At 39.3% G+C, this 12,640-nt stretch overlaps 2 protein-coding genes across 3 annotated transcripts in view; both read left to right on the top strand.

Moving 5' to 3' along the window:
• LOC132991180 (SH2 domain-containing adapter protein E-like) overlaps positions 1 to 7,812 on the top strand; it is a 10,567-nt gene extending 2,755 nt beyond the window's left edge. Inside the window, exons 2-6 of the mRNA XM_061059825.1 lie at positions 1,928 to 2,054; positions 4,147 to 4,383; positions 4,847 to 5,108; positions 5,363 to 5,482; positions 5,980 to 7,812. Of these exons, the coding sequence (XP_060915808.1) occupies positions 1,928 to 2,054; positions 4,147 to 4,383; positions 4,847 to 5,108; positions 5,363 to 5,482; positions 5,980 to 6,163 (930 nt within the window). The 3' untranslated portion in view covers positions 6,164 to 7,812. The remainder of the gene's footprint in view (positions 1 to 1,927; positions 2,055 to 4,146; positions 4,384 to 4,846; positions 5,109 to 5,362; positions 5,483 to 5,979) is intronic.
• efna3a (ephrin-A3a) overlaps positions 1 to 12,640 on the top strand; it is a 192,902-nt gene that overhangs the window by 5,703 nt on the left and 174,559 nt on the right. The gene's annotated exons all lie outside the window — the stretch shown is intronic.

Here is a 12,640-nt window from a genome sequence, read left to right as displayed (position 1 = left end):
CCCCCTGGTGATCCGGTGAAGGCTATCATGTTGTAAAAAGCATCGTGTTACTTGACACCTAGGCGCTAACTCAAGTCCCCTCCAGCTTGGCTTTAGAAAAAAGAGGTAGAAAGACTGGGAAGTCAGGGATAGTGATAGCTGAGCGATGGTGAGAAAAGTGACAGATAAAAGAATGGTAGAATAAAATGTGAGTTTTAGATTTCATAGTTTGGGTACATCCCGATTTTTGATCTGTTACTCATGTCTGCAAAGTCACAAGTTTTGATTGAGTCAGTTTTGTGTAATATTTGTGCACCTTCATCCTTTCTATGAAGTTTGCATTTGTTTCACTTTAACTCACTTTGGGTTTCAGCTTTTTTAAGCATCTTTTTATCCAAACGTTGACATTTCTTTGGCAAAGGGACACAACTGGAAGTGATTGAAGAGGAACAGCTTCATTTTACGGTCCATACCATTGTCTCTTGGCTAGCAGCTTGTAAAATACACAACAACTTAGACAGCACTGATAAGATGACAAGAGAGTTAGGCATGACTGGTGGAGTAGAATAGAGGTTGTTGACAGAGAAGAGGAAGGTTTTAACTACCAAAGTGCTTCCATAGTCAAGATGTAGAAACAGGTTTCCGGTAGTGAAGTTGACCAAAACCAACTCCAAGATTTATTACAACTTTTGGATATTTCTTCGCTTGTTACCATGCACGAGTAATTGTTTTGTAATAGTCTGAAAAAAAAACTCTTATCATAATTTAGAATACAATAATGTTAAATACTGAGTTACCATGGAGAAAAAAACACATAGGCTATGATGTTCAATACTTTGATTGTATGGCTTAACAAATCATCCCAATGAATACATAAAAATAGAAAACTATTTCTGTCTTAACGAAGGGTTTGACACATTTTAAGAGAAACAAAGGCCTAATTGTCTGACCTTTACAAAAACACATACATTTGGCTACATTTGTGCTTTGTTGATGAATTGTACTTTTTTACTTGATTGTGATGAGATAGTGGTAGCTACTCCATCTTAATCTATTTCCATCACAACCATTGTTCTCCATCCTTATGAACAGGATGTGGCGCCCAAATGCTAACTAAAATACCATTAGCGGGAAATTTGTTTAATTTGACGTATTCAGTCTGTAAAGTTAGGTTGGAATTGGCTAACTACATCTATAAGACAAAAGCTAATATAACCATTCAACCTTCAACTAGCTTAAATTACTGTTAGCTAGCTAGCTAGTGGAGTTGTGTAATACTAGCATTAGGCTATTATTTGATTTGAATTAACTGAATGTAACCATTAGACAACAGTTAACAATAGCATTAAACCTGTAAGCTTACATTTTGGTTAACTTGCTAGTGGTGTAGCGTGATGTAATATAACGGTAGACCTATCATTTGTTTGAAAAATTGGCTGAAATCAACCACTAATGGCAAACATTAGCTTCAACATATTCCTAGCTAACTTTACTGTTTGCTAGCTACTTGTGTTGTGAAATAATACCAGATGCGCTTAGCTTGAACTGGTTACATAGGCTACTATCATTTGTTAGCTTACTGAAGCTAAGGTTTTCCCTAATGTGTTGTTTTGAGCGTGTGGCCCAACTTTCCTCAGACGCTGCATCTTGTTTTTATTTTCAGTTGCTGATCAAATGGGGAAGATATTAAGATTTGTCAGGTTTCCCTTTTCAATACAACTCATAACCTGGACAACAGCAGGACATATTTACAACAGCGCTTGATCTTTTAACCCTGATAAAAGTTAAAATTAAAAGAAGGTGTTAATATGATAAAACTCAGAATGTTAAAAGCTGGACTTTAAACATAGTTGTCTGTCAGACCCCGTTTTTTTCTTTTACTTGATGTTTTTTTACTTTTGATTTTTGTGTGTCTGCTTAATGATTCTCTGTCTTTATTTTGATCCAGTTGATCATCCTTGAAGATTACGCAGATCCCTTTGATGCTCAGAAGACCAGGGAGCAAAGGGAAGCAGAGAGGGTTGGTGAGAATGATGGTTACATGGAGCCTTATGATGCCCAGCAGATGATCACAGGTAAGCCTTCATTAATAAACAATCACTCCCCTTGTTCTCTGATTATAGCCCCTGATCACTGAATCTCTACCTCTGTGTTTGACCTCACAGTAAGACAGGATTCTCGTTTCTGCCTCCCTGTCCGAGCTGTAAGATTGGGAATTCGCTCCCGTAGTGCTCCCTGCGCCGTAGCAACCGTGTTGTGTTCGGACAATGGGTGCAGTTTCCTGCTCCTGCTTCCTCTTTCCTGTCCGTGTTTCCTGGTGCTATTCTCTAAAAAGGAAGTTGACCCTCACTGCCCTCCTCCTCTCCCGTGTAACCCCCCTATATGGACCTGTCTGGCCATTTATCAAAACTTCCCAGGATTGAGGAAGACTGGTGGTCCTCTAACCAATCACATGCTCTCCTGACCTTTCCTTCCTTCACTCCATTGTTCCAGCCAGAAGGGTTACACAATAGCCTGCTGTGACTGTGAACATGGTTTATTGCAGTGCTCTCTAGTAGATTTGGCTTCAATCAGTGCCCGGTGCTACTTCCAGGCTTCCTCAGAGAAGTCTACAGAGGATGTGATGATGTGACTGAGTCAATTTATGAGGCTTAAATCATACCAAGGAAGTGAGCAAGTCTGATGTCAGCTTGACTCAATAAGTGAGGATGTAAGGGAATGAGGCCGCTTTATTATTAACACTATATATAGCAGTTGACATCAGTTAAGAGAAGGAAACTCTGTTTATTGGGGGGAATACCATGTTGATTATACCAACTGTGTTTGTATGATAAGCTGATAAAATGAGTCATGAATAATTACACATCATCAAAGTCCATTAGTCATTGTGGTGCCACGGTGTAAGGGTTTTAATAATAGTTAATAAATCATTTTATAAACACACTTTATAAAAATTAATGAGAGTAACTTTTGGGCAGTCGGTTTGTAAAAGAATCTCTTTAAGTTATTGGACTGAACTCAAATTAATCTTTTGACCCAGATCTATTTAATCACATCTCCTATTTATTAATGTATGCACACATTTGTAACAGAACTATTATAAGAAAAAAAATCACACAGTTGGGTTGTGACCTTATGACCCCATTATAAACCGTTATCAGACATGTCTTATTAGACGAGGTTAACGGCTAAGGTCGCTGCTTCTTGCAGCCTGGCAATAATCTTTTATTCTCATGGTGTATGGAAGTTCATCCTCGACACTTTTGAAGTGTATTTAAAAGGAAACAGTCAAAAGTTCATCACTAAGGTCATTTTGTTCACATGGAGTTTTTGTTAGCTTCTTCCACACTTTTCTATGTGTCATGTCCATCATTTGTTGTATCCTTGCATAGACTGTAAGAGAAGTGGGCAGAGATACTGTAAGAGCTGATTACATTCACAAACTCTTAGCTTGGTTACCATGGTAACTGTGATATCACATCTATGCTACTTAATACTCATAAAAAATAATTGTAATTTGGCAAAGAAAAAGAAAAACCTGCTCTTCAGAGTATTTTTAGAAGAACTAATTGCTTTGTGATCATTTTTTAAGTAACATTTAAATTACAAGGTTTTTCTTACTCAGAATGGGACCATTATTACAAAAATGTCATCATTCTGTATTGGGGGAAAAAACTTAAAAGAAATGATGGAGACCATAAACTGGTCAGGACAATGTTTACAGTGGTAATAATGAAGTGAGAAGTCCATTTTCTCATCGACTTCTACAAAATTTGACGTGATTTTGCAGCCAGTCACCCCCTGCTGGTGGAGGTCAAAAACCTCCAGCAACACTTGTAGAATGAAAATCAACTTTACTAAAAAATCATAGCTAAAAACGCGTCAGTTTAATTTTTTCAAATATTGTTGATCTTCTTACTAGAAGTGTTGCTGGATCTTTCACTTTTCATGCACCTTGGTAGTTGGTGTAGTTGATCCAGTAAAGCTCACTCTGCTTCTTTAGTCACCCCCTGCTGGCCACTACAAATAATGCAGGTTTAAGGCTATAATAGTTTCAGTTTTTGGATGTAGGGCAAATCCACTTTTTATAAAAAGAAATCAATGGTCTCCTCTGTATCACTCTGCAGAGGTTTTAATCTTTAATCCCCTTTTTTTTTAATCTCCAAGAGATCAGACGTCGGGGGTCCAAGGACCTGCTGAAGGTGTGTGTGCTGATGGAGGCGAGTGAGGGAACAGTGGAGGAAGGCCAGCCTGCACCTTTACAGATATACGACATCCCGTATGAGGGTAGCGGAGACAGTGACAGGCCGGGAGTTACGCGGCCTGAGCTGGATCCTCGTCCGTCTGCTGAGTACGAGCTGCCCTGGGAGTGGAAGAAAGAGCAGATTGTTAGAACGCTTTCAGGTACATCAGGATTATTTTCTACACCATGTCTCACACAATGAAACCTGAAAACAAGCACTGCACCAATTCTTTGAATAAAGGGGAAGTGGGAAATGTTTAGAATATGTGAACACCTTGACTGTATTGGCTTTACTTTTAAAGGGAATAATACATCACTTACTTTAGGCTGTCCCAGTTTAACTATTAACCACTAACTTTTATATAACATAGCTCCAACCCTGCATCGTCTCTGCCTTGGATCAATATGAAAAATATTTGTTTCTAAAAACATCTCAGGCCTGCTTTAGCATGTATATTTTATACGCTGCATAGACCATCAGCATACTGAAAACATGGCGCATGAATCATCAAACTGCTGCCTTCTTATTTTAGACTTACTGGAGGTCTCTCTGCACTCACTTCAAACTCAGGCATAGAGAGGCTTTTTCTTTTTCTTTGCATAACTACATATCTTCTCTCGCATCCTCCTTCCCCACAGCACAGTTTGACAGTCCTGAACGACCAACCAAAGATGACACACCTCACCCCACACTCAACAGGAAGCCTCAACATCCGCCAGCCCAGCCACAGCAGCAGAATCAGCATCAGCATCTGAGGCAGAAAAGCTGGACTCAGAAGATCCTGCGCTCCTCTCCTCCAACCCTGTCGCCGTCCTGCTCCCCTGGCGCCAACATGGAAGCGGAGGCTTGCTTTGTTGACCCCTCCCTGCCCCTCGAAAAACAGAGGTGAGGAGGTAGAAAGGATTAAATGATAGGATTTAGATACATAAAACTTTGATTCTCAAACAATTTTAGACTGAATCAATAAGTCAGAATGTGTCTGCATATGTTTCTTATTCCTGTACTGACCCTAACTGTGGAATAGTTATAAATGTCAACGTTTTATAAGAGTATTACTCATGACCAGGGGGTTTTATATAAAAGGGGCTCAGCACTTGATCAATAGCAGATGAAAAGTAATCCCGCCCTCTCTCTCTCAGCTGGTACCACGGCTGTGTGACTCGCCAGGAGGCGGAGTCTCAGCTACAGTCCTACAAAGAGGCCAGCTTCCTGGTCAGGAACAGCGAGTCGGACAACAGCAAGTACTCCATCGCCCTCAAGTGAGTGTAACCTGGAAGTGCGGCCAGTTGTGTCCCAAGGGATGAAATATAAGTTATTGATTTCAAAACTGTACAGTCTGAAAAGATTACAATGTGATGTACCCAGCTTCAAAATTCAACAATTAGAAGTTTGTTTTAATACCCTTAAATAAATAATAACTGTTTAATCAACTGTTTAATGGATGTGCTGATAATAATCAATACCTAGTTCATTATTTATTGAAGCTAGAGAAACAAAACAAGAAACGTAAAAAAACAAACATTACTCTTTTGGCTTTTTTCTTATATCCACTGCTAAAACTCAAAGTTTTATTTTAACACATTTCAAAAGTATTTTCTACATTCACATTATGTTAACTTCAAACTTTTGTACTTACTTTCAAAAGTTCATTTTTTTTTTTAACTTACATTATGCAAAATAAGGAAAGTAATTTATGTGTAACTTGTATCAGCTTTGTATTATAGGTTAGTTCACATCTCTCCTCTGTGTGACTCAGGACGAGCCAAGGCTGTGTTCACATCATCGTGGCTCAGACCAAAGAGAACGGCTACACCCTGGACCAGAGCAGCTGCGTGTTTCCCAGCATCCCAGAGGTGGTGCACCACTACTGCACCCAGCGTCTGCCTTTCAATGGCGCCGAGCACATGACCCTGCTGCACCCAGTGCCTCGCATACACTGACTCCACCCCAGCCCAGTTTAGGTATACAAATCAAACACACCTCTGGGGACCCACATGGACAAAATGTTAAAAAAAATAACTCACCTCTGATCAATGTGTACATGTACTGCTCCTATCATTTCAGAAAGTCTCGCTGTATAACTTGGCTGACCCGATTAATGTTTTAGTTTTCTAATATTTTTTTTATTTTAGTTGGCAGCTCCCTCTGAGTTTAGAAACCCCGGATGCCTTCTTCTGCTGTCTTTATTTCCCTTTGATGTGCGGCGGATGCAAATCATCTAAGCTGCTGTTTTACATGTGAACAAGAGGGATGCACAGCACAGCCAAGTAGATCTATTAATGATTAAATCTGACTCGTACCAAGATGAGATATTTTGGTAATCCAAAGTGGCTCAGTCAGAAGCTCAAAGCAAAGAAACACATTTTCTGGATTATTGCAGCCATGCAGTGAGCGAGCCCACTTTTTATTTGTTTTCAGCGACATTTTAGCTCCTCTAAGAACATGTCCTCCTTGGTTTAGATGTTCATGTTTCTCAATTGTTGCTCAGTCAGAAGCTGCATGTAACATTTGAGATTTTCAAAAGGAAACTGAAGTAGAAAGTCCTTGAACATGTGGAAGCAAACTCTTGTAGCTCTCTTTCTCCCCCTGGTGGATGCGCTGGTACACTGCACCAACGTGCCAAAACCCAAATCCTTGTTTTCTTAAAATGGACAGTTGATAAAATCTACCCACGGTGGATATCACTCCTCTGATCAAATATGAACAAAGACCTTCTTTTTTATCCTTTATGCTCGCAGTGTTTTTCTTATTTATGCTCTTACACTTGTTAGTTGCCTGTAACTGCTGTCCCTTGAGGATTTCCTCTGTTGTACTGTGAATGAGGGAGTTGTTTGTACTCAATTATCTGCACTGTGAAGAGTGAGTGATTCATCGTGATGCAATGTGCTTAAGAAAACATGGATTTACAAGAGTTAGGGCTCTTATTGATAAGAACTGAGACTTTTGTTCGTCTGTAGTTTTCTGGCAAACAAGCGACTTATTTTGGCTAATATCTGTGAAATAAACATGAAAATCAATGGTATCTGTGGTGAGAAAACATTGTAGAAAGATGTCTCGTATAAAGCTTTATTCACAGGTATATGTGTAAGGACAAATATACAAATTAAGTAAACAAGACATTTTTTGATTAAATATTTGTATTCATATATTGTTCATTTATATCCCCTGTTGCTAAAAAGTAAAGCTGTTCTCCCTCAGAGTCTAATGTTACCCCTGGTGCTAAGAAGTCCCAAACATATGAGACACATCTCTTAAACAAGAGATCTGCTGGAATCATTGCAGCACAGCCTGTTAGCGATCAGGATGACAATAAATTATGGTGAAAATAAGATTAGGCTTTTTTTTCTTATATTTTTTTGGAGGTCTGCCATTCCCATGTCTCTTCACAGATTTAAAGGATGTCAGGTTGTAGTTTTTTGGCAGAGACCTGCAGAGACACACCTGTTTTTACAGTTTTTCCACCTTTTGATATGTGAAGGCCTGCTGTTGAAACATTGTAGAACAGATTACAATAAAAGGTCCTGAATCTCAATAAGGGAGATCCTCTGTGAGCTTCCTCTCTGATCTTAATAAATCAACAACAAAAACAGCAAAATGTGCGGATGTTTTTGTCAGTGCTGCTCGTGAATGATCAAAGCTTCTGACTGTCTCATTGTCCCAGAGGAAGCAGCCTCTTCACACATCCTGGCATGACTGAATGAGGGCATATTTGAGCATAATGAATCTTTAAACTAAGAGCTTGATTGGGGTTTCAGCAGTTTGGTTGTTTTTTTTGAGGGGGGGTAGTAAGTTTGATTATCGCTTTTTTTTTTCTTTTTTTTTTTTTTCAAGATTTATTTTTGGGTGTTTTGTGCATTTATTGTAGAGATAAGACAGTGGATAGTCAGAAATCAGGGAGAGAGAGAGACTACAGCCTCAGCCTTGGGGCACGTGCACCAACCAATGCACCACCAGCGCCCCCTGATTATAATTTGATAGCGCTTTTCTAGTCTTTTGACCACTCAAAGAGCTTTACATGTCACATTCACACACTGATGGCAGAGGCTGCTAAATAAAGTGCCCAACTACACATCAGCACTATACAATCAAACATTTATTTCACAGGCTACTGGCGTAACAGCAGGGGCTATTTAGGGTTCAGTGTCTTGTCCAAGGACATTTCTACATGTGAGTGCAGGAGCTGGAGATGAACCCAACCTTCTGGCTGTGAGACTGCCAACTCTACCACTTAGCCAAGGCAAATGATGCTAGCTGAGAGGGTGAAAAGGTAAGGAGGAAAGGTAAGGAGGAACGGTCTGGTGCGGAGATTAGGTTTTAAGTGGAGGATCATGTTGAGGACAAACATCTGATAAACTTGCAATGTGTAGATCTGAGCTAAATGCAGCATTAAACCACACAAGGAGTCCCATGTCAAGGGTGAAGGATAAAAAAGAGCATTTGACACCATCTAGGTCTCAGTGTCTCCTTTTCTTACGCCCTCTCCTTTACTTTCCTCACTCAAGTCGCTGTTATCTGAGGCCGTTATCTGTCTGTCACCGGTTTCTCCTTGAACCTTGTGGAGGACACTTTCACTGTTTGGTGCCAAGGAGAGTTTGAGGTTTAATTTATGAAGGCAAGTAACCCACAGGTTGGGTTTCGTTACTCTAAAACCAGACACATCTTTCAATTCTACAATTCTACAATTCTACAATTCACTTAGCAGACGCTTTTTATCCAAAGCGACGTACATCACTATCTTTCAGGCCTGTCTTATGTTGTGTCATCAGTTAGCCCATAGCGTATATGCTAAGTGTTTGCTGCAAGCTTTTGCAGGTTACTTAAGAGACTCTCCTCTGCTTAGCACCAAAGAATATACTTCAAGATGGCTAAAAAAAACCCTCAATAACGAGTGAGGTAAAGTTAAATTTGAGTATTGTTTTCATTGAACTTACAAATAAAAGACTACTCTACAGAAAAAAAGTATCTGGGCATGAGTAGATGCTTTTGTTGTTGAAGGTGTCGATGTAGGCTAGCTAGCTAGCTACTTTACTGTTCAGTAGTTTAGTCCAGGGTCAGGCACCTCTTTATGTTCATGAGACAAATGAATGAATGAGTAGAGTGTAAAGTATAATGTTCGACAACAAAAAGGAGTTTTCATTGTTGAGTTTTATCTTTCTTTGTTTTGTGCAGCATCAAGGGAAGCCCTAAGCAGATATGGATTCATACATTTTATTCACTGAATTTCCCCATGATAAGGAATTAATTTCCAGTTATTTTCTTGAAATCTCAACTTATTATCTTAGGGTAACAAAGCTGGTTTTCCCATTATAACAGATACATTTATCTTATTATCTCTTGAGATAACACAGCTTTTATTTCTTCTGTGGGAGTGTTTTCTGGTGATCTGGCAGGTCACTTTAAGAGGCCAGAACACAACATGCCATGCTGCCATTGCCCAGACAATTGAGGCAAGCCAAGCTTATTTTTGTTAGTTTTTTGCTTTTGCAACACTGATTATACCAGACAACAACCAGAAGTGACTTGTTCTCTATACACCAATGTATATAAAATGTTTGGATGCATGTCCGCTTAAGGCTTACATCGGTTTTATATTATTATAAAGTAACATTAAAATACTCATGTAAATTCAAAGTAACTCAAAACTGTATTGAGAACAGGACTTGTGGAAATGTGATTAGTTGCTTTCCATCGCTGCCTGGTGTATCAAAGCGTGATCTTTATGAATTAACAGTCCCAGGCCCTTGTAATTCATATGTCTCCTGTCTCCTCTCTGGCATTGAACTGCGGCCATAAGGTCTCCCTGCGGTCTTCTGTCAAGATGGATTTCATGAACCTGAGGAAAGCAGGCCTTCTCAAATTCTCCCCAAGAGCGATCCAGCTACACCTGGAAAGGAATTAATCATCACACAATATAGACCTTGAGCCACCTCTGCTACTGTATACTTGAATGAATAATCTCATTCCTGTCCCACATGTATGCCACTCTACTCTCATGCAATCGCTGCCCCCTCTCAGGCTTGCATGGCAGCTTGGCGTGATCGCTGCCCGACTCTGTCTGATCGACATGGTGGCTTGACATCTTGGAGTCGCTTGACCTGATCTGTTGGTAACCGAAGTGTTCCTTATCTGCTGCTTCAGGGTGGGTGCCAGTGACACGGGCCGGCTTTGTGTTGCTCATCTCCTTTGCTCACACAGAGTAACAGCGCCTGCCATGTGCGATCCATCAACAAAGACTCCTGCCTTTTAGTTTGAATCAGCTCACCTGGTAAGGTCAGGAGTAGTTTTAGATACTGTTCGCAGGATGTCCCAGAGCTATTCATTGTCCCAGTGTGATTGAAAAGGCTAGTTTGCAAATAGCTTTAATTAATAAGGGGATCTCATGAAACCTAGTTCTGTCACCACTTCTCAGTGGAATGAATAGTGAAAAAAACAAGGTAAATGGGACCATATTTAATCTTCCAACAACATATTTGATCATGTTTGTTACCACAAGACCACAGCTAATGCTACCACCAGCCTCTTCCTGATTAGCTTGGAATTGTCTGGATGGATATTTTTGTGTTACACAACAAAAAATTCTGAAAAAAAAATCAAAGAATAGTTAAGAGAGATAAATCGACCAATATTTCAAGTTAAAAACAAATATTTAATTATTAATTATCAGACCACATCAATGCTAGCAACAGCCACTTCCTAGCTTAAACTACTATTAGCTTGGAAGCTACTTGGCTTACATGTTTTACATAACACAACACAAAAGGGATACAAGCTTATTACAACCTGTTCTTGATTGATCAGCAACTAAAAAGTTATTGGAGAGTGGACTAGAGACCCACTAAGCCATATTTCAAGATTAAACAACAGAGGCTAATCCATTAGCTACCATCAGACAACAACCAATGATAGCATTCAAATACTTAACAAGCAGTAATGTAAGATAGAAATCTTCCTTTTATATATTGTTTTGTGTAAAGCTTGCATTTGTTAGCATTCAGAAACTACCTATCTAGCTAGGAAGTGGCTTCCCCTATATTGTGTAAAATAATCAATAAGTAGCCACATTTCAGCATTTAGCCATCCCAGATCAGAATCAGAATCAGAAATACTTTATTAATCCCAAGGGGAAATTCAGTGTTACCATTGCTCTTCACACCACACAGCAGTAGGAAATAAAATAGAGTAGAGATAATAAAATAAGCAATAAAAATATCCTAAGGCTAATATACTAGATAGTGATATAAACTAGGGCTGGGAAGGAAAGACAAAGTCTAACTATGTCTTGATAAGCAATGAAATGAAAATGCAACATTGACACAGTTGTATTGAAAATGTATTAGAATAATCCAACTTTTTGTATTTTAGTATATTATACTTCAAATTATACTTCTTACTTTTAATATTTTTTGTCATGACTTTTAAAACAGTTTTACCAGCTTCCATGTAAGATCATTTTATTTTTCTTGAACCTGGCAAAAAGGGCTTTCAAAGCTCATATTTTATTCTTTTTAGAAATGTTGCTTCTTGTTGACAAAATGTTTCTGTCCTGTTTTCTTTCTTTCGTCTGTCCTGCAGCAGTCTCAGCGGTTCTTTGAAGTGAGAAAGTATAGGTAACAGAAGTCAACGGTCGGAAAAAAAGTTATTTGTTTCCCTTCAGGCTACAACAGGTTTTATGTTATCATGGACACTGTTTTGTTTTGAATTGTTTACCTCTGCAAAGCCGGGCACTTTCAGCTCTAATATTCAAACTGTCCAATCAGAAGGCGTGTGTAGAGAAAACAGCATGGCTGAGGAATGAAAGCATTTAGGAACCACGCCCATAAACACTGGCTGACCTGGAATGAGTTTCTTTTCTGTTGCCAAAAGGTACAAAATGAAGGCGGTCGTACTCATCAGTGTTCGAGGACAATCACACCCAAGGGTAAAGAAAGGAGATCTATGATTCAGCTGCTCAACATTTCTTCCTTGCTCATATTTTGAAAGTGACGAGCAGCTGTAAAATGTAATGAGGTGGAAGAAGATGTGTCGCTTTACTGATGTGTGTGTGTGTGTGTGTGTGTGTGTGTGTGTGTGTTTGAAACACTGAGGGACACAAAGTTTGCTTAGAGTCACAGAAACTGGAGCATTCCTGTGTGATTATACTACTGCTTTCCAACTTACATACTTGACTAATGTTCTCCATAAATTGGATTCTCTCCCCGCGCCTATGAAGCCTTTCCTTCATTCACAAACACACACACATGCACACACAAAAACACCCGTTATCTTCCCTCACACCCTTGCTTTCTCTTTTTCCCCCTCTATCTTCTTCTCCTCTCTCTCTCTTTCTCTCTTTTGAAGAAGTTTTTTTTTGCATGCAGATCAGCAAGTCAAACATCTGGGTCAGCTTATATCTAGTGGAACAAGACTTGCAGGATATT

Source organism: Labrus mixtus, chromosome 16 (genome assembly GCF_963584025.1).
Source record: "Labrus mixtus chromosome 16, fLabMix1.1, whole genome shotgun sequence".
In the NCBI taxonomy this organism is placed as follows: Eukaryota; Metazoa; Chordata; class Actinopteri; order Labriformes; family Labridae; genus Labrus; species Labrus mixtus.
The sequence above is the reverse complement of the archived record's forward strand: the minus strand, read 5'-3'. Positions and strand labels throughout refer to the sequence as shown.